This window comes from Phyllostomus discolor, chromosome 7 (genome assembly GCF_004126475.2).
Source record: "Phyllostomus discolor isolate MPI-MPIP mPhyDis1 chromosome 7, mPhyDis1.pri.v3, whole genome shotgun sequence".
NCBI classification, from domain to species: domain Eukaryota; kingdom Metazoa; phylum Chordata; class Mammalia; order Chiroptera; family Phyllostomidae; genus Phyllostomus; species Phyllostomus discolor.
In genome coordinates this window covers 37,017,396-37,039,904 of record NC_040909.2, presented here as the reverse complement: position 1 = coordinate 37,039,904, position 22,509 = coordinate 37,017,396, and the positions used below count along the sequence as shown (strand labels likewise).

Here is a 22,509-nt window from a genome sequence, read left to right as displayed (position 1 = left end):
CAGGATAGTTTGGCACAATGAAGGAATAACAAGGAGGCCAGTATGACTGCAAAACAATAAGCCAAGTGGACAGAGGGAGAAAATGGTAAGAGATGAGGTAGGGGTGGGGAAGGAAGTATGTTAAGTAAGTCTTAGAGAGCAATGAAAAACTCTTAGGTTTTTTTGAGTGAAATGGGAAGCTACTGAAGGATTTTGAATATAAAACCGGAAGGTGGAAGCAGACAACTAAATAAGAGGCTATTGTAATCACGATTAGAGATAAACAGTGGGCAGGGGGTGGGGGAGATCCTGGCACGGAGAGCGGTGGTCCATTCGACATATATATTGAAGATAGAGCCAACAGGATTTTTGACATTTTGGATGTGGGTATGAGAGAAAGAGTGGTCAAAGATGACTTCTTGAGTTTCAGCCTGAGCAGCTAAATGAACAGCAATGCCACTTCCAGAGGGAGGAGCCTCTTGTTGGGGGAGGGGGACCAAGAGTTTATACTGGGCATATTAAGTTTGAGCTACTTAGTAGATATCCAAGTGCAGATGCCAAGGGGGCAAATACGTACACATAGAAATAAAATTTGAAAATCATCAGGAAGTACATAATATTTGTAAAACCTTAAGACTGTAGAAGGTCACAAGAAAAGTAAATATGGATAGAAAAGAGACTTGAAGATGGAGCCTCAGAGCTCTCCATCATTTGAGTCAGTAGAGATGAGAAAAGAAATAGCAAAGAAGACTGCTATATGTCTATTCACTGAACTACAAACTTCTTTACATCCTCACCCAAGGATATGTTTATTGATTTTAGAGAGAGGAAGAAAGAGAGAAATAACTATGTGAGAGAAAAATAGATCAGTTGCCTCCCATATGCACTGTGACCAGGGATCTAACACACAACCTAGGTACGTGCCCTGACTAGGAATCCAAACTGCGACCTTTGGCATAGGGGTCGAGGTTCCAACCAACTGAGCCACCTGGCCAAGGCATGAACTATAAACTTCTTAAGGGAAAGGACCAATTCTTACAACCATGCATAGCTTATAATAGATAATGAAATACCTACTGAATAGGTATGAGTGTGTATGTATTTATATCTTTAGCAGAGTTCTAATATCACATCACAAATTACAAAATTGTACATAAGCTTCTTCTTCCCAGCTGGTGAAAGCTGATATATGTCAGCTACTCCAAAGGTTAAAAAAAAAAGTCTCCTGTATACAGTTATGTAAAGCACTAAGAGTTATATATATTGAAAATAAACAAACCAATACTGAAAAATCACACATTCAAGTATTGACTGAGTGCTGCTAAAATACTAGGGATACTATGGTGAGAAAAAGAGACTAGACTGTATCTTTATTGAGCTAACGGTATGTTACTAATAAGTGTTAAGCAGAAATGGGTGCCACATGAAAGGCAGAGGAAGGGGGAATCAAAGAAGGCTCCACTGAAAAAGGTACCTTATGAATAAATGCCTGAAAGAGGAGGTGAGGCAAGCAAATATTTTCTAGAAAATAGTAGCTTTTAGTCATTGTCAAAAAGTAAACAATTTAAACTAAGAAAATAAACAACACTGGAAATCAAAACTGATAATTTAGATAAACAAATGGAAAGATGGGCTACTCTCTGTGTACAAGATCAATGGTTCTACGGAAAGGTCAACAGACAGTAAATATAGGTCCTACCATATCAATTTTACCTAGGACTAGAATTTCAGGTATCAGGCTGCTGGGTACAGATTCTGGTGTATGTGTTCTGGACATGTATGTGAGTATGCACATATTTGCTTATGTGTATGCTTAGGGTATGGGGGAATTATGTGCTTGCATTTATATCTGTAGGTCTGTATATGTTTCTGTGTGTCCTAGAGAACACTACTGGGATAAGTAAGAAAAGAGATAAATATTTATCAAGTAGTTGGATACTCCAAAACTAATGCTAAACAATTTCTGAAATATCTCATTTGATCCCTAGAACAAGCTTGTGTTCCTTTTTATAAATTAAAAAAAGAAACAAATCAGTTACAAAGACAAAACGTAGTCTTTCCATTTCCACTCTTCATGTCTTTCTGAACATAGCAATGCTGAAAGGAATAGACAGCTATTCCTTTCTGAAATTATCCTAAGAGATACTCTAGGCCCAAGTCTACTCAAAGGATAATTTAAGTACAGGGATAAGAGCCAACACAGATTTCAGTTGGATTAAATTGAACCCCAAGAGAAAGACAAAGATTATTTGGCGTGGGAAGAAAGGTAGCTATTATAATAATATCTACCATTTACTGAGTAAGTTAGTACATATACTACACATTGCAGATGACTTTTAGGGACTTCATACATGTTCATTTAATCTTCACAATAACTACTTCCAACTGATTTCCCCTCAAAAAAACAGAAATTGGGAGTGCAGGGATAACGTTTCAAGAGTAAGTGAACAAGATTCAGAGGTGGGAACAGCAAGAGCACCTTCAAGGAGGCAGTGAATAGTACAAATTGGCAAAGAGGTAAAAGGGAGTTGAAAGGGGAATAAGAAGGAATAAGACTGTAAAAGAAGGGTGGAATCAAAAGAACCTTAAACGCCAAACTAAAGAGTTTTAACTTTATTCAGTAAGCAATAAAGGTCACTAAAATTTGTGTCATCAGAACTATGCTTCAGGAAAATTACTCTGACAGTTAATGGATTAGACTAATGAAATACAATGGGAAGAAAAGAAAAATGGAAGAGATAACTACAGGGAGAGAATGATTTGGCTTAAGTGACTGAGGAGATGATGTTCTAATAACAGGAATATCAACCTAAACAGAGGACTGAAACTTTAAATGGGGAAAAGCTATAAAAAACATGAAAACTTTATCATTTACATTCACCAAAAAAATGAAGTGAAGAAGAACGAAACAAATGTACCCTTAAAATATAATACAGTCATTGTTTGACAAGTGTAGAGTAAAAAGTTAAAATGCTGTTATGCCATGTAATTACACATAAATAATACAATCCTATATAATGTTAACATATCATAAGGTCTTTCAAATTTTCTTATAAAGTTTATTTAATTAAAATTTCTGCAATAAAATGGGCACATAATTCTGAAAACACATACAGTATTGGTGAAGTATAACAAATTTAAATGAATTCATGCTGGAGTTTCTGAGATCTGAGTTTCAACATAAGCTTTGTATTTGGTCTGTATGTCTTTAATCTCAACCACCTATATAAAGAGAGGTAACTAAAATGCTTCAGGATTACTACGAGAATTAGTTGAGGTAAAGCACTTACCACAATGCCTAGAATAGAGTAAGCACTCTGTAAATAGTAACTAGTTAAAGCCCTTCCTTGGGTAGGGATTCCTAAAAATTAGTATCTACACACAATTCCCTTTACCCAAGTCATTAAGTGCTGACCAAAGATAATCTGTAATTTAACAACTGAATACACCAGAGGAGCTCACTTTTTTTTAAATTAGGTTCTTATTTCAAAAGTAATAAAAAAAAAATACATGGAAAAACACCTGGCCTTTCTATAGGCCAGGCTCCATAGCACTAAAATGAGAAGTTTGAACTATTTGAAAGGACACAAATTGTGGGTTAGGTAGCCAGAGATTTGTTTGGGTCTCCAACATCTAGAAACTGGAAAAGTTAATAAATATATACATTATTTCTGGTATTTCTTTAATAATCAAAGACCTGGCAACATGGTTCTGAGTAGAAACTGCAGATAGGCACCCCTTACTAAATCTTAACAATCCAACAGTCCCCACTCCATCATAGAAATAAGGTACTATGCAGTCACCAACGTGCCTAAAAGCAAGGTAATACCACTGAACAAGCACCTGAGTAGGCAAAGGACTCCAGGAATCCAACATAGTTTAGATGGTTAGCCTAGACTCAGTGAGCACCGAACTGCTTTGTGGCTATAGAAGCTGAACAATAAATGCAATTCGTGACAAGGCATAAAGTCAAGGATAAAGCATAAGTTCCACAGCAACTCCTCAAAAATGTCCTACTAGGTAAGATGCAACTCCTCAGTGGCAAAGTCTACAGAATATAATTAGGGGCCAGTTGTTTCATACAAGTCATTTGTACAATAATTATCATCAGTTATCTGTATTGTATCATATTAATCACCTTTGACTGATTAATATGATAGCAATATGAAGCTTACTACAGAAGGAGAAGTTAGGAGACTATTGCACTTGAAAAGGCAGGTTTCACAGGAAGTGTCCATGGGTTAGAGATACGTCACCAAAATGCAGGCAGGATCTTCCTGTGGTTTGTCTTGCTCATTTCCAGTTTCAGTTTTGACCGTGTGCTGACCCCTAAGCCCCCTTCTCAAGTAGCAAACCAAATTCTGAAGCACATGACTGGTAAGAATCTCTCCTAGGATAAGCCTGTGATTCTTACAGCTACATGAAGCTTAACAAGGCCCCTAAACTGACCAAGAGAGCCTCATAAGGCAAGCAAAAAAAGACAGAAAACCAGGTGGTGGCTGAACTAAGGACTCCATGGGCAGGCAATATATGGAATATGGCCACTACTTCTAGTAACAGCATCCAGGGGGCCAAAATGGGACTCATGACCTAGTGCTTTTTCAAAAAAAAAAAAAAAAAAAAAAAAAAAGTGGCACCCACACACATGCATGTATCAATATAAAGGTGTATGTATCTGTGTGAGTGTGTGCTAGCAAGACAAACCCACATGCAAATAGGCAAAAAAGAATAGTGTGTCAATCCCCAAAACAGTACTAAAGATAGAGCATTCCAACATTCTAATGTTATTGAATATCCATTATATTAGACCATAACCAATGCAGGGATAGTTATCAACTTCTTGACAAGAGAAATGTAATCATCAGTTCTTCCAAATATACTATCTGATAGGCAACTTGGCAGAGACAAGGACACAGACTTTGATATTAAAGACCTTCTGAAAACCTGGCTCTGCTACTTGAAAACCTGAATAAATAACTTTTCTGTCTGCTTCTCCTTCACTAAAAGAAGAATAATAACAATCTTCATGACATTGGATTAAATGAAACAATTTGCAAAGTAGCCGAATATCGTACATAGAAAAGAGTAAATATTCAATAAATGTTAGTTCATTTTCTCATCCTAAGAAAATGTTATATAAAATAAAATTGTCTAGCCCAGGTCGGGTAGCTGTTAGTTGGAGTGTCATCCCAAATGTCAAAAGGTTGCAGGTTTGATCCCCAGTAGGGGCACAGATGGGGGGTAAACTGATTGATGTTTCTCCCTCTCCCCCTTTAAAATCAGTAATCAACATATGCTCAGATGAGGGTTAAAAAAAATCAAAATTGTCCAAATTCAGAGCTAAGAGGTTCTGTATCATTTAAACAAATGTTATAATATTTTAAAGGATCCAAATTATTTTTACTACATTCCTCTGAAATAAAACACTGGACTTTTGTAGTCAATTTTTTAACACAAGCAGTGAAAACAGGCAAAGTATAGGAAATAAAGTTACCCAAAAACTTGACAGAAAAGTTGACTCTATTTCTATGTGCACTGAAAATGTTACCAAACTTAACACTTGGTTACCCTTATATTGCAGACAGGATAGTCTTCAAGAGTAGAGCAAGAGAGGTTCATGCAGCTAAATACTATATCAAATTCATTTATACAGATGGCCATTTTTTAAATAACATAGCTATTACACAAATACATGCTGTAGAAAATTAAACCATTATAAGAAAGGCTAATTTCCCTTTGTCCACCACTGAGGTAACCGATGTTGTACATCTTTTAAAACCTCTTTCTGTATATTTTCCCATATACATGTAGAAAAAAACAACACATGATACTACACACATTAACAACTTGCTTTTTTTTAACTCAACAATTCATCTTGAAGTAGTTTCCTTTCATATTGTATACACCTCATTCTTTTTAGCTGCTATAGAATATGTACAGGAATATATTATTTAGCTATTTTACTATTGATGGACCCAAGTTGTCTCTAATTGCTTTAACCAACAAGGCAACATTAAACATCTTTGTATGTGCCTCTTTTGCAAATGCACAAGTGTTTCCATAAGGTAGAAATGGAGATGTAGAAATGCAGAGGGTATATACACTCAAAAATTTTTAACAGATACTGCCAAAATGCTCTTCAACAATGCTTTACCAATTTAAATTCATAACAACAGTGAGGAAAGTACCTTTTCTCTAAATCCTCACCAAGAATTGAAATTAACAAGTTTTTGTTTTCAGACTGGTGACTTTTTAAAATTTATATTCCCTGATTAATTTTTGTTAAATCTTACAAGTATTTTCCTGTTTCCTAACCTTTTGTATCTCCTTTTCTGTGAAATGTCTATTATATCCTTTATTTTTCTTCTCTTTCTTAAAAAGATTGTTTATTTTTAGAAAGAGGGGAACAGAGGGAGAAAAAAAGGGAGAGGAATGTCAATTTGCAAGAGAAATATTGATCAGTTGCCTCTCGCATGTCCTAAACCAGGGGCCTAGCCCACAACCCAAGCATGTGACCTGACCTGGAATTGAACCCATGACCTTTCTGCTTGTGGGACAGCACACAACCCACTGAGCAACACCAGTCAGGGCACCTTTATTTTTCTAATGGCCTTTTCCTTTTTAAAGTTTGTGTGAACTTTTACTATCTTGTGGATACTAACAGATAGAGATGCAGTATAGCATAGTATGTTCAGTGCAACAGGATGGACTGTAGAGTCAGTCTTCCCAGTTTGAATGACAGCTCCAACAAGCACTAGCTGTCTGATCTTGGTCAAGTTACTTAGTTTAGCCATTCTGTCTCTCAGCTTCCTTACCTGCAAAATGTGGACAATAACTGTACTTACAAATACAGTGAGGATTAAATTAGTTAATATGCTTAAACTGTTTTAAAACAGTGGCTGGCACAGAATAAGGGTTATATAAGTGTTTTCTTTCTGTCTATAGGATTTGCTGCACAAATCTTCTCCCAAACTATTGTTTGTCTTTTAACTCCTGTTTATAAGTCTTGACTTACCTTTCCTCAAACAGTTCTTTTTCCATCTTTACTCTAGTATCAGAAATGATATAAGTAGATGAAACCAACAACTGACTGCCCTCACTGAATCTCACAAGCAACTTCTCCTCAAGAATACATGCAGGCATCAACCAAAGCATCTTAATTTTTAAATATCTTTCCACTGAAAAGAAAAAAAAGGCTAACTTCCATATTGCATAAAACATTCCCATAAGTCAGAATGAAGAACGAGATAAGCCAATAGGGGAAAAACAAAAGTAACAGACAAGTTCACCAAAAACATGCAAAGAAAAATCGCTCTTAAAAATATGAAGCAACCCACCCTGGCTGGTGTGGATCAGTGGATTGAACGCCAGCCTGCAAACCAAAGGGTTGCCAGTTTGATTCCCAATCAGGGCACATGCCTAGGTCCCCAGTATGAGGGGCTCGAGAGGCAACCACACATTGATGTTTCTCTCCTTCTCTTTCTCTCTCCCTTTCCCTCTTTCTAAAAATAAATAAAATCTTAAAAAAAATGAAGCAATCCTTAACCCCATTTCAAAGAAGTACAAATTAATACTACAAATTAGAAGTTTCTTTTCATTTTACAGACAAGTAAAGATCAAGAAGTTTTAAAATATACACTATGTGGGTGTAAAGAAACATTCATAGACTGCTGGTAGGAGCATAAATTGCTCTAGTTTCTATGAAAGCAGTTTGGCATTGTCTTTCCACATAAAAAATGTACATACCATTCAATTCATCTATTAAATTAATAAAATCTAGGAATTTATCCTACTGATAGGCACATATATTCATATTAAAAATGACATACGTATAAAGTTATTTGTTACAGTAATGTTTGTAATAGCAAACAATGAAAACAACCTAAATGACAATGAAAACAACCTCCTCACAGTGAAAATTACAACTAGACTACAAAACAACTATCATCCAGAATTGTCAGAAAGGCAAGCTATATGGAAGTCAGACAACTAAGGAATTAAAAAAGCCACATTCATCCAGATGAACAGGAGGGGTAGAAACAGAATGGGTAGTCCCATACCCACATGTGGTGAACAAAAATCGGGAGGGATACCTCCGAGCAAGGGATCCTAGCCCCACACCAGACTACACAGCCCAGGGTTCCACTGTCAGAAAGGTAAGTTCGCAAACTTCTGGCTGTAAAAACCACTGGGGGTTGGGGCAGCAGAATGAGATTCTCAGAAGTTTCCTCTTAAAAAGCCCACAACACACTTAGGATTTTGGCCAACTCATTCCTTTTGGGCTCCAGCACAGAGGCAGCAGCTGGAAGGGTACTAGTGACATATACAGGGAGGAACTGAAGTACCTGGCATCAGGACAAGTGCTGAGGGACAGCTTCCTCCCAGACAAAGCCCCAGATGTCAGGCAGTGGCACTGTCCACTTTCTGAGCCTGTCCACACACATAGCCACGGAGCAACAACACCATATCTGACACTCCTATGTGATCCATCAACCTGGATCACATGGGTTGCCCCACCTTGGCAATTATCTTAAGGCTCTACCCCATCCAACCTACCACTGAGCTTTTCTACAATAGGCCACACTACTAAGATAGGAAGTCAAAGCAGCTCTATCTAATACATAGAAACACAGGGAGACTGCCAAAATGAGGAGACAAAGAAATAAGGCCCAAATGAAAGAACAGAACAAAATGCCAGAACAAGAACTAAACAAAATGGAGATAAGCAATCTAGCAGATGTAGAGTTCAAAACAATGGTTATTAGGATGCTCAGGGAACTCACTGGGTACTTCAACTGTATAAGAGACCCAGGCAGAAATGAAAGTTGCACTAAGTGAAGAAAAATTTACAGGGAACCAACAGTGGAGTGGATAAAGCCAACAATCAAATCAATGATTTCAAACATAAGGAAGAAAAAAGCATTTAATCAGAACAGCAAGAAGAAAAAAGAATCCAAAAAAAGAAAAAGAAAGAAACAAGGATAGGCTAAGTAGCCTCCAAGACAACTTCAAATGTTGTCTTGTTCAACATTCAAATCGTAGAGGTGTCGGAAGAAGAGAAAGAGCAAGAAATTGAAAACTTATTTGAAAAAGTAAATTTTATTTTTTTTATTTGAAAAAGAAAACTTCCCTAATTTGGTGAAGGAAAAATAGACATACGAGTCCAGGAAGCACAGAGAGTCCCAAACAAGTTGGTCCCAAACAGGACCATACCAGAACACATCATAATTAAAATGCCAAAGATGAAAGAAAAAGAGGGAATCTTAAAAGCAGACAGTTACCTACCAAGGAATTCCCACAAGACTGTCAGCTGATTTCTCAAAAAAAATCTTTGAAGGCTTGAAGGGACTAGCAACAAGTATTCAAAGTGATGAAAAGCAAGGACCTAACACCTAGATGACTCTATTCAGCAAAACTATCATTTAAAATTGAAGGGCAGATAAAGTGCTTCCTAGGCAAGGTAAAGCTAAAGGAGTTTACCATCACCAAGCCACTACTATACGAAATGTTAAAGGGACTTACTTAAGAAAAAGATCAAAGCTATAAACATTAAAATGGCAATAAATTCACAACCATGAACAATTGAATCTAAAAAACAAACTAAGCAAACAGAACAGAAACAGAATCATAGATATGGAAATCCTTTGGAGAGTTATCATCAGCTAGGAGAGGGAAAGGGGAGAATGGGGGAAAAGGTGCAGGGATTAAGAAGCATAAATTGGTAGGTACAGAATAGACAAGGGGACGTTAAGAACAGTATAGGAAATGGAGAAGCCAAAGAACTTACATGCATGACCCATGGACATGAACTAAGGTGGGGACTGCCAGAGGGGATGAAGGGTACTAGGTGGAGGAGTGGAAAGGGAGAAAAACTGGGACAACTGTAATAGCATAATCAATAAAAAAAAAAAGGTCCAGCACAAATATGCCCTTTTATTACAAACTTTTATTACAAAATCATAAGCATGTAATTCTGTAACATAATATCACACTCAAGCACACCATACAACATTTTAGGTGAAATGTTCATATTAAAACTATAAATTACTGTATCCATATTATTACCATACCAACCACATTCAAGCAAGCATTACTTCTGTTGGACCTTGTAGTTTAGAAAATGAGGCAGCATTTTATATATACAGGTATGAAAAATCTTCAGACTACTATTGTTAAATATAAAATAGCAAGATAAAAACAACCTGTCTATTTTGCTATTATTTGAGTGTTGCTGATAGAGATGGTAATACTCATATGCCTATGCTTCTAAATACTTAATATCTTTGTAAGAATATACAAAAAACTAGTCATGCTTCTGAAGACGGAATGGCTAGGGGACAACAGAAGAAAACATATTTTTCAATGTTTATCCTTTTGTATCTTTTGAGTTTTATAACAGGTATGTGTATTATTTTGTTTATTTTTATAATAAACAAATTAAACCTCCCTGTGATCACACCAAAACTGTATTAGTTCCCTTTAAAGGTCATGCACAGCAGGTTGCTACCACTCGGGTAGTTTGTGGCTAGTCTATTCAACTGGCTAAAGCAAAGGTTTACCATCCTAGCTGCCCATTATCACCCTCTGTGGCATGTTTTAAGCCTACAGATGTCCAGGTACCAGCCCAGAAATTCTTATCCAGTATGTCTGGAGTAGAGCCTGGGCATCAGAATTTAAGTTCACAGGTGATGCCCGCTGATCAGCAGTCAGGACTGAAAACAGCTGAGTTAGAGCACAACACAAATAGAGAAGCATCCAGACTCAATCTCCACCTGAGTCACAATCAGTCTCATCATTAATCCTAACCACTTCACAAAGTTCTTAAAATGGAACAGATGAGTTGTAGACAGCACAATCATTTACTACTGGATATATCACTATATAGGCAGCATAATCTTATATTAAATGCAGTACATGTGCAACAATACTAATGACTCATCCTAGGTGGCATTTTAGAAAGACAAAAATTTTTAGATTTTATTTATTTATTTATTTATTTATTTATTTACAGAGAGAGAGGAAGGGCAGAAGAAAGAGAGGGAAAGAAACATCAAAGTGTGAGAGAAATGTCTTATCAGTTTCTTCTCACATGCCCCCCAACTGGGGACCTGACCCACAACCCAGGCATGTGCTCTGACTAGAAATCGAACTGATGACTTTTTGGTTCAGAGGCCGGTCGGTGCTCAGTCAGTCCACTGAGCCACACCACAGCCAGGGCTAGAAAGAACTTTGACAGTATTAGTGGACTAGCGCCCAACAGGCCGTCAACAGTGTGACACATGGGCTATGGTTGTCAACCTCTTTATTTATAAAATCAGGGAACAACCCGGGCTGGCGTAGCTCAGTGGATTGAGCGTGGGCTGTGAACCCAAGTATCGCAGGTTCGATTCCCAGTCAGGGCATATACCTGGGATGCAGGCCACATCCCCAACTGGGGCCATGTGAGAGGCAACCACACACTGATGTTTCTCTCCTTCTCTTTCTCCCTCCCTTCCCTTCCCTAAAAATAAATAAATAAATAAAACCTTAGAAAATAAATAAATAAATAAATAAATAAAATGAGGGAACAGAGCAACATATGTTCTCTACCTTCTAGCTCTAAACTTCTATAATTCTCTAAGAATACAAGTATCTAAAAACAACTATTGCTTAATATACACTTTAGGATAAACTAGTAAGGAACTTTTTCATCCCTTTCACAGCTTAGGCCCAATCACAATCCAATGGGTTAGTGCCCTATCATTCAGCCTATGTAGTAGGTATTGCTGACTAAATTAAGTAATGCTTACAGAAAAAAAATTTAGGACTCAATCTGATCTAATAAATCTTAAAGATTTTAAAAATAGTGCATCTTATATGAAACAGGCATACTAAATACATTTAGGCATTAAAGTCAAAGCATCTAATGCATCTAAAGTGAATGGCTCAAGTTTAAAATAATCAAAGACTTAGTGCTAAAAGGGATATTGAAGACCCATATCTAAACCCCTTATTACCTGTTTCTTTACAAGAAAACAGGAGATCAGCAAAGTTGTTAGAACCAAGATCTTAATAAATATTTGTCAATTATTATTCACTGCTGTGTATTGGTACAACCTTATAAGGTTTATTATTTTAGCCAGGGATTTTTGATGACTAAAATGACCTTTAAAACTAAAGATATATATGATAGAAATGTCTTAATATACATATTTCTTAATTTACATTAATCAATGGCTATACAAAAAAACTTTGGCAGTTGTCAAGAGCACAGAACTTCATTAATAGATAAAACGTAACCTGATATCACTGTCAAATAATTTCATAAAACACATTAACAAGGAAATAGGATTAGCATCTATGATTAAAGGATAAAATGATAGGTTTTATTTCAGCTACATTAGTTCCACAGTCTCTTAGAGTCTACTCAAAGAGTTCTAAGTTCAAAAAAAAAAAAAACACACAAAACCCAAAACTCTATGAACTCATTGAGGTTTACCTCCTGTCCTCCTCAGAGCAAATGATTAGCAGACTGCTCTGTGAACTTTTACAAAGAACCTTTTCTCTCATTTCTATTCATCTGAAAGATGGATTCTTCCTCCTTTCTAAATAACTCATCATCTCATTTCAAATTTCTGACAATAATGAATTCTTAGCATGAACAAACCCTTTTTAAATCTTTCCACTATTAATTTATTAAATAATATCTCATTTCAAATATCTGATAATGAATTCTTAGCATAAAGTCTTTTTAATCTCTCCCTCTCAATTCTATTGCAGTCAATAAAAAGTTTTGATTTATACTTCACTACTAAAAAAAAAAATAATCAAACCTGCCATGATAATTAAAGAACATTTAATGTGTAAGGTGATTATGAGATTTTTTCTTTACAGGGCTCAAGACCAATTAGTAACAATATTCATGAAATACAGTCAGAACAATATTGAAATCCCCTAATAATGAGCAATCAATGCATTTAGAAAAATTTAATCATTTTCTTAATGAGGCAGCTTTGGCAACAGTTCAAACCTAAACTCAGTAGGCACTGTGATTTTGTAAGGGATAAACTTCCTGCCACAGATCCATGTAGTTTTCTCTTAATAATTTCATCTCTTCTATTTTGTTTAGCTGTAAAACTTAGAAAACACTTTCATATCTTGTATCTCAAATCCTCCTCCTCAGAGTGACACATGAGAGGTAGAGCATTTTCTAAAGGCCTATACTATTTTAGGCATCGTGCTGACATTGGAATAATTTTTTTAAAAATGAGTAAGAATACATTCTTGTGTTCTTATTCATTGAAAGAGCTCACAGTCTAATAGGATAATTTTTATGAAATGTGATAGATAATAAAGAAATGGACAAGGAATTGCAATTCCCCAGCAGTACAAAGCCCTAACACCTTCTCTCTAGGGATAAGGGTGGCAGTACCCCAAAGGAGAGGCAGGATATGGACATGACATGGAGGCTTCTGAAGTATGAGCAGGAGTTCTCCAACATAAATATGGGGTGAAAGAAAGGAGAAAAACACTCCCAGCTAGAGGGAACAACGAGTACAAGATGCAGCATTATTCCCATTTTAAAGATGAGGAAGATAAGCTCAAAGATAAGTGAGCTAGCTGCCGAAAGTTGTCACGTGCATAATACACATAGATGATGAAGCATTATTCCCACTTTAAAGATGAGGAAGATAAGCGCAAAGTAAGTGAGCTAGCTACCTAAAGTCATCACAAGAATAACAATTAACAATGTGGGAACAGAATACAGGTCTTCTGATTTTAATCAGCTTTGCATACCAGGAAATTCCAGTACACGTTGGATAAGAACATCAAATAAAGATTAGTTTTTATTTCCTACTTTACTCCTTCTTAAGAGATAGTTGATGACTGCCCCTGATTCTAGCAGAAGAAATAATTAGAGAATAGCATTTATTTAATCCTCAAATCAATCCTGGGAGATACCTGTTTTTACTATCCCCCTTTTATACATGAGAATAGAGGCACACAGAGGTTAACAAAAGTTGGAAATTAAGTGAAGATTCAAACCTACATAACTAACCTGACCAAGCATCTAAACTATAGCATACCCTACAGATCGTATGTACCTTTGCCAAGTAGTCCTAGGTCATTCTTTCATCTGAAGGTATCGGGAATTCAAACAGGTTCTAGGACATATCATGGTCCCAGATTTTGTATTATACCATACATCTCAATGTAACAAATCCTCAAACTTGGCTCCCTTATAAATCTGGTCTCCCTTGATCAGGTAAACCCATGCATGAGGTGACATGGGCTCTTTCAGCAGCAGTTCACAATCTGATTTAATCAGACAAGAGCAAACTTACTAACAAAAAGCAGTAAACGAAAAGGACACCATAAAATAACAGCATGAAGCATGAAAGTATGAAGGAGAAAGCCCTAATCCCCTTCTTTCGCTTGTGTGTCTGTGTTTTGGGGGGCTGGGTGGGCAATGGAAAATTGTTTCGGCCGCGCTAGCATACCTGCCACTCACTGCACAAAGTTCAGACCAAGGTGGCGTCTGAAGTAACCCTTAATTTCTTTCATCAAGGGTTCACATGACAATTGTAGGATACCCAACAGCCAAACCTGCCTCCTGAATATTAATGAAGCAGACCATTTGGAACTGCCATGGTTTCCTAGCACACTAAAAGGACCTAAGGGAATTTGGGATAAGCACGTAAAACAAAAAATATTGTCAGCAACACTAGATTTGCTACTGGCAGCTGATTATTTAATACTGGCCACCACAAATGGTTTTTCAATCTGTCAACCTGGTATTTCACCTTGTAAACTATATGGGAAACTAATAAATACTGGAATGAAACCCCTAAAAAAGGCTGTGCCCTATTATCTCTAGAACTTTAAAGATATATAAATCAATCCATGCCCATTTTTTTGCTAGTATGATTGGGAGTTGACGGGTCCTACCCCAGTTCAGAAAAAAGGACATTTCCTTTCAAGGTCCCTCTCAGCTCTGTAGATCTCTAATTCTCCAGATCTGAGACTCTCAGTCAGCAGTTTGGATTCTGCCAGCACATCTCCAGGCTAGTGGGCACTATCAGGCTTTACTCCAAGGTCTCCCAATATGGTGAAAGGAAACGCTGACATGGTTACCTCCACCCACAAGATGCTTAGTGTCTTCAGTGTCACAACCACCATCATCCCATTTCTGTGACTTTAGCACCTATTAATGACTCTTCCAGTCCCCCCAACCCCCACCATGCAAAACCCACATGTCAGTTTCAAGCAAACAGAAAACAGCATTTCTTCAGTGTCCTGAATGTCAACCAACTCTAGATTATACCAGCTAAAAGGAGAGCAAAGAAAGAAGTTTCATATATAAGTATCCTAGTACATTTTCTCCTATGAAGCAGACACTCTATGACCTAAGCTATAAGCTGAGCAATTCAAAAGGCAAGAAACTGAGATAACAGATGTAAAACTTTGACCACGGTTAAAGTGGTAGTATTATTCCAGTTCAGTCTCCACCGCTGGGTTAGTGGGGTTGCTCTAAGCCATAGAAACAAAGTTGTGTTTTCTTGTTTGTTGGCCCAAGTTTCACTTAGTTATATCTCTTATGTGATATCTGCCGAGGAGTAGGTGAACGTGTAGGGCAGCTAAGTCCCTCTGGAAACAGCCTAACCCCAACCCTCAACTCCAAGACATGTGTATATGTACTTCCATGGTATAATCTGCAGCTATGTAAATCAGTGAGGCTCCAATGGAGAGGGCCTAGCATCAAGTGACACTAAAACGTAAAGTGGTAAAAAATTTGGGAAATTAGATCAAGTGGGAAACTCTGGCCATTTACAGTTTTCTCAAATATTAAACTAGATATATACTAATATCAAGTAAAGATATTTGACTTCTTAAAAAGATTTTATACCCTAGAAGGTAACTTCAATGCTGGGAAGTTGGATACAGACAAGATCTACTTCCCTGGTGTCATTTTTCAGGTCTTAAGAACTGTACTCTCTTAATGGCCTGAGGACAACTTCTGGGTACAGAAAGGTGAAAAAAAATTTAACATAACTGCTTCTAAGGTTTCATAAAATCTCAAGTACTTGAAAGGGAGAGCAACTTGACAAGAGAGCAGTGGGAGAATCCAAGCTCAATTAGTAACATCACTATTTACAAAGAGGAAAATCTTACATCCTGTGTAAGAAACAGGATTGTTAGCCATTTGAATGCAATTCGATTTCCTTCATACAAAGTAAAAAGTACTAGTCATAACTAAGGTTTATTTACATGAAACATGAAGCACGTTTGCAGTCTGAAGATATTGAATCAAGAAAACTAATATTTGACAAAAGCAAAAACAAAGTTTATTGCTATATTTTACGAATAGGGAAAAAAGTGTTTCCTCTGAATAAATTACTGTGGAAAAAAAAAATGGCAATTTGATGCCAAAGAGTCATTTTTTCCCCCAAAATAAATGTGCAATGATTGGACTCAAATGGCCTATGATAATGCTCTAAGCAAAATTTTGTATTAAGTCAACTAGTATGGCCCGTTCATAAATGCATGAGAAGGAAATGAATTAAGTGGGTTAAGAGACCTGGTTGGATGACTGTGTTTTGAGACCTGCTCACAGGAAGCCACTACATCCTGCCTGAACTCAGGCACGCCGTCTCTCGATTCAAGTGGGGCGAGTACAGGTGTCTGGCCCCGACCCCTCCCGAACACCAGCGCGGAGGCCACTCGAGTCCCAGGGCGGCCTGTTTCTCCTGACTGGGGCGCCTTTTTCAACCTCGCCCAGGATCGTGAGCCCAGGAAACAGGCAGCCCCCTCCCCTCCCGGCCAGCCTCACTTCCCCGCCCTCCTCCACCGGCCGCGCCTCCGATAATTACGGCTCGGCTCCCACCTCCGGGCTGCTCCGGGGAGCCCGCAGCCGCCCGCAGGCCTGCGACTGAGGCGGCCGGAAGCGCCTCACGCCCCCGGCCCGCGCCCCAAGCTGGGGCGTCCGCGCGTCCAGGCCGCGCCCCCAAGACGAGCCCCTCAGGCCGGCGCGGCCCAGGCGCCCCAGTCCCGGGCAGTTTCCCGGCTCTCCACTCCCTCCCGACAGGGGCAGCCTAGCCCACGCCGCCCTGTCCGGGCGACGCCTCCCCCAACACACCCCTCTTCCAGGCTCACCCACGCTCGCTCTCCCCATGCGTCTCGCCCAGCCAGGCCCCCGCCCAGGCCCCCTCATGTTCCCGGGACCCCAGCGCGGCTCGGCGCCGCCACCCCGGCGCGCACGCCGCCCCCTCAGCCCCGCGGCCGCACCGCTGCTGGGTGGGTCCCGTCAGCCAGTCCCCCACTTACAGATCTTGCCCCGCAGACTCTGCAGTACTCGGACCTCGCGACAGTCCTCGTCCCCAGCTTCGGGCTCTACCGTCGCAGTTACCGCCAGCGCTTCGGAAGAAGCCGCCGCAGCATCAGGCGCTGCTACCGCTGCCGCCGCCGCCATGGTGCTGCCCGGCCCGTGCCGCAGCCCCGCCGCCTGCCTGCGTAGCCCTGCGAGGCGGAGCCCAGTGGCCCCCAGAGAGTGCTAGCCGCGCGCCTGGCCCCGCCCCCGGCCTCCACTGCCCGCCCCGCCCCGTCGCGGCCCCGCCCCCGCCCCACCCGGGCCCGCACAATCTCCGCGCCGCGACCCCGAACCCTCTCTCCTGCCTCCACGGGAACCGAACTTCTGGCTTTCCTCCTCTTTGACGCATAAAAGCCCAGGTGCTGGCCTAGTGAGGCTCCAAGTCGTAGCTCTGAGCAGCCTTAAAACCCACTTAGGGAAAACCCCGGCCCTACCGAAATCCCCAAATCCTCCTGGTAATTAGGTTCTTTGCACCACCGGACTTCCATACCTCCTAACGCTCAAGGGAACTAACTGCCTGTGGAGTAGAATGGAATTTGACAATTCGGTGGACCTCAAAACTCCCTTATTCTAAAGAGGTGCATTAGAGATTTTCTCAATAATATCCTTATGTCCCTTACTCCCAAGCCACACACCACAAACTACATGCAAATCCTTATTTTTAACACAAATCCTTATTTTTAAGAACATGCTTTGCAAAAGCTGGTGAAAAAAGGGATCATAGTCCCCAGTTACACCATGAGTGCAGTGCCTGACACTCTCCCGCAGAGGAATTCTGACGCCTTTACTACACTTGTGTATTTCAGATACAGCAAAGAAGGGTTGGGTCTCCCCACAATACCCCCCTTCCATAAATGGGCTTGTTAAAAAGTTGATTGACACTAGGTAATTCTTCAGTCTTTGACTAGTGGTTAGCTTTATATCAAGGGAACTCTTTACAGTGAGTAAACTGCGTGAATAATACCCTGGTATGTGATGAGGAAGATGATTTCCTGGTCTTGAGGTGTTCGCTGAAGTGCCTTGAAAAGGAAGAAACTGTGACTTAATAGGGCAGGGTAGTTGTTTTCCAGGGTAACAATAGGAATCAGTCAGTCTGTCAACAAACATTTTTTGAGGTTCAGCATTAGTGATAGCCTCAGAGACTATAAAACGGTCAAGGTGAAGAGAGCCCCAGCCCTCCAGCAGCTCAGTCTATGGGGAGACAAAAAGGACAGAAGCACTGGGAGAAAAGAACTCAGATCAGGAAACTGGGGAACCTTCCCGGAAAAGGCACTGAGGGGCGAACTGAAGACAAGCCTGGAGAGGCAGAAACGTGATGAGGGGTAGAAACCACTGTGCAAAGGCTGAACAGCCAGAGAGAATAGCCTCAGTATGTCTGTCACTGAAGAGTGACACTTCCAATTTTGGGTGTGTTGCTGGTGATCTCTACATGATATTTACACATTTTGGAGAAAGTGAACTTACCTCTTTTATGTGGATGTTTTGCTGTCGTTTCAAACAATAAGTCTGAAACTTGATTTCCTATTTTCCTTTTCAAAACTGAGTTCACAGCAATATTCTGTTATCTTGGCTAAAAACTTTGACTCTTTTAAATCCCTTGTCATCATACTGTTTTCAGTTGTCACATCCTTCTGACTCTGCCAAAATCTCCTCTCCCTTCCTTTCCTTTCCATTCCCTGTCATGGGCCTTGTTAAAGTAATCATCATTTGAATAGTATCAACACGTTATAGTGTTTGGTTTTTTGTTTGTTTTTAAAAAGACATGAGCTTATGAGACAGGCAGACTTGGGTTGGAGCCTAATTCTACCACTTTAATATGCACAACAATATTTAATCAACCTTTCTGAATCTGTTTTTTAACAGTAAAATGGGAATGCTATACTTACTCCTACTTCTTCAAAGGGTTATTATCAGGATTAAATAATTATTGAGAGTATGTGTGTGGAGCATTTTGGGGAATACTGGATATATAGTAGAATTAACTCAGTAAACATAGCCTTATGCTCTTGACTGGAATTTTTCTAAGAGGTCTCCCATCCCTCTCATTCCTCCTACGCACCACTTAAATTAATCTTCCTGAAGGAAAAATTGGAGTTTGTCACTCGTCCACTCTAAAACACATCAATAACCAGCGAGCTTCACTATAGGCCATTAAGAGTGCTAGAAATGACAGCAGAATAAAGTCAAAATTCCTCAGGCAAATGTCCAGTACTGGAACTAGACCCAGCTTACCTAACTCCTCTTATCACCAGCCACACTGAGTCACTTTTCTCGCTATCCTGACTCTGTTGGGGCTGACCTTCTTCCTGCCTTGCCAAAGGCTGCCTCATCCATTCATCTATCTCTTTCTCACGTAGACAGAGGTTCTCATTTGTGCTGTTTTGCAGCATTGATCACTTTCTACATGGTATTATGTGCCTGTGTACTTGTTTATCTCTTCTCCTAGATTTTCATTTTTAACTCCTTCAATAAATATCTGTTGAATAAATGGATTGAATCACTCACTTCCTCCACTCAGCAGACTTGAAGATTACCGTACCTGTTTTGAAAATTCTGACTTGTATTTATTATTCATTATCATACCTGTCCAAAAAGGTTAAAATAGGAATGGGAAACTTTAATAACATTCTGTAATTTGAAATTAAAAGCTAGTTTTTAAAGCTGTGTTCCCTTTTAAAATATCAATATCTGTACAGTCTCCTAATTTCTCTTCTTTTTCACTAGCTTAACCTTAAGTCCGTAACTCTATTGATAAACTGTTACTAAAGATATGAAAACAATTTTAGATGAAGTGACTTTCCACTTTTTTCTCTGAAACGGTCTTCCTATTGCAGATTTCAGAATTATCATGCTGTTTCACTAAAACCCAGAAACTCCATTTTTCTTCTTCATCCAAGATCATTCCTAATTACTCTAAACATTTAAGGACATTATTATTTTGTTGCTGATACTGGCCTGATTTTCACAGATCTTTAGCAGAGTCAGTGTTTCCTTAGTGTAAAGTAGTTAGGAAATAAAATTTTATAAAGACTAAATAAGATTTACTCACAGTACAATTACAAGAAGGCTGTTACCTCTCCTTCCTTTTATTGCCCTTGCATTGTGTTTTAAATTCATCTAGAGTTCCTCTCATTTCTTCATGATGTTTAGTAACTGGAACAATATTGCATCATGCACAAACTTGCACTTCACTTCCTTCCTCAAATTATTAATGAATGTGTTTAAAGGCCACCTCTCCTATCTCTACCCCCTCTGCTCTGATGAGCAACCATTCACTACTATGTCCTTTCCTCTTTCTTCACCAGTTTTTAACTCATTCAGTCATTTCCACCCATAATAAACTGGCTTGCTTCATGGTGGCTGAGGTAGGAAAACTGCATTGCTTCTAATAAGAAGATGTCCTACAGCTAGCAACTAATTCCAGGACTTGTCATTTACACAGCGTGGTTGTGAATCAGCACCCATCAACCTCTAACACAGCAATAAAAGGGGTATCTCCTGGTCCTGAGTTATTTATTACCTTCTTTCTGGTGAGAGAGGAGAAGAAAAATGTGCTTGCTTTTCAGTATTTAAATGGAGATTATTTACATAGGGCTTTACTGTCTCCTGAGGCAGAACTGTTTCTAGTGGACTTAGGAAGGCAAGTTCTTTTGGTCACTGTTGACTTGATTTCCCCATCAGCTCATCAGAGTACCATTTGTATATTAAGCATTATTCACTCAGTTACATGGTACAGACAACCTCTAAACCAATCGGCATCTTTCGTTTTGGTAAAGTTGGACTGGTAGAAGGTGAGGTGAGAATGGAAATACTCAGAATAGTATTATGTGCGGAATAGTCAAAATAGACTTTTAACATTTTACCTTAACAAGGCAAACTGGGCTATCACAAGGTTGTGCCCAAAAAGTATGGACAAGTTTTTATCCTAAAGCTTCCAATTCCTCCATTAAAAATATTTTCAGATTTGCTCAGTTCCTGGAGGAGGGTGCTAAAGGCCTGGCTGTTGGACCAGGGGACAGTCTCTGCTCTTAGGCCAGTCTGACTTGAGCTGTTTCTCAGTCTCACTGCTTTTGAACTTGATAGCATATCCACTCCACCTCCACTGCACTCTTCTTGTCTTTTCAAACTGGTAAAACAGTGGATCCGAAAAGAAAACTGAAAAGCTGGGCAAAAGTGCACTTGTTTCATCTGCCACTCTGTATTCAAGGAATTTCTCTATTTGTCTGGGCAGATTTGTCCATTCACCATGTAGCTGGAGAAATGTTCCACCCATTGGCGAGAACCAGGCCAGAGGACCTCAGGCCATGGCCCAGCTGATTTTCATAATCTAAAGGAATAGCTAAGGTTTCCTGAGGCCGAGGAGCCTGTCACCCACCTGACTAACATATCTGAGTTTGCACCTCCAATAGTCAGCAAAGGAGGATGTGGCTGGCGACCCACCTGACTGTACTCATTGCAGGTCGGAGATCAATGTGTCACCTCACAGTCCCCTCCTCAGTGCCATGAGAGGACAGTGGAATGGTGGTTGGGTAGATAATGACCTTGTGTTTTTCCAAACTTTGAGGAAAGAGAAAGGAGAGTTAGGTGGAACTAGAAAGAAACTGGCTACAGAGCTGGCTCAAAGTCCCCTCTTACAGCAAAACCCAGGGTGGGGAAAACGTAAATGAGGAGGGAGGTTTAACAATGCAAGTCCAAGGGGGAACTTCTCTGAAGTCTCTCTATCCGCTGGCTAATCACTGGAACTAATAGAGGCATGTGCTGACTGTTTACTTTGTGCCAGACTGTGCATGTGAACCCATATGTGGTTGATACTATTATTGTTTATTGTTGGTTTTGCTGGTATTGTAATTTATGTTTTATAGATGATATCTGTGAGTGCAGAAGGGTGAGAAGACTTCCGCAGTTCAGGCAGCTAGTAAGTAGGACATCTGGGATTGGGCCTGATTCAGTCTGACTGCAATGCGTATACCCAGCCACGCTACTCCAATGCCATCCTAGGAAGAGCCATCTCCCACTGGGTATTTCCCAGTGGTGAGCGTTTGGGTGAGCCTAGTTCTTAGAGGAAGTCATTCCTGATGGTGAGAGCAATTTCTGAGCAGCTTCCATGCTATTTTGGAGGTGAGAAAGCTGGTTGGGGGTTTAGTCACAAAGGGGAAAAGCTGGCTTTAGAAGAGAGCCATAGG

The 22,509-nt window shown here is 39.5% G+C and overlaps 1 protein-coding gene and 1 long non-coding RNA gene across 2 annotated transcripts in view; one reads left to right on the top strand and one right to left on the bottom strand.

The window, feature by feature from the left end:
- Window positions 1-17,484, bottom strand: part of RASA2 (RAS p21 protein activator 2) — a 123,567-nt gene extending 106,083 nt beyond the window's left edge. Inside the window, 1 exon segment of the mRNA XM_036030739.1 lies at window positions 17,284-17,484. Within this exon segment, the coding sequence (XP_035886632.1) occupies window positions 17,284-17,428 (145 nt within the window). The 5' untranslated portion in view covers window positions 17,429-17,484.
- LOC118501620 overlaps window positions 1-22,509 on the top strand; it is a 92,246-nt gene that overhangs the window by 36,333 nt on the left and 33,404 nt on the right. Inside the window, exon 3 of the long non-coding RNA XR_004904254.1 lies at window positions 22,189-22,444. This is a non-coding gene — a long non-coding RNA (uncharacterized LOC118501620). The remainder of the gene's footprint in view (window positions 1-22,188; window positions 22,445-22,509) is intronic.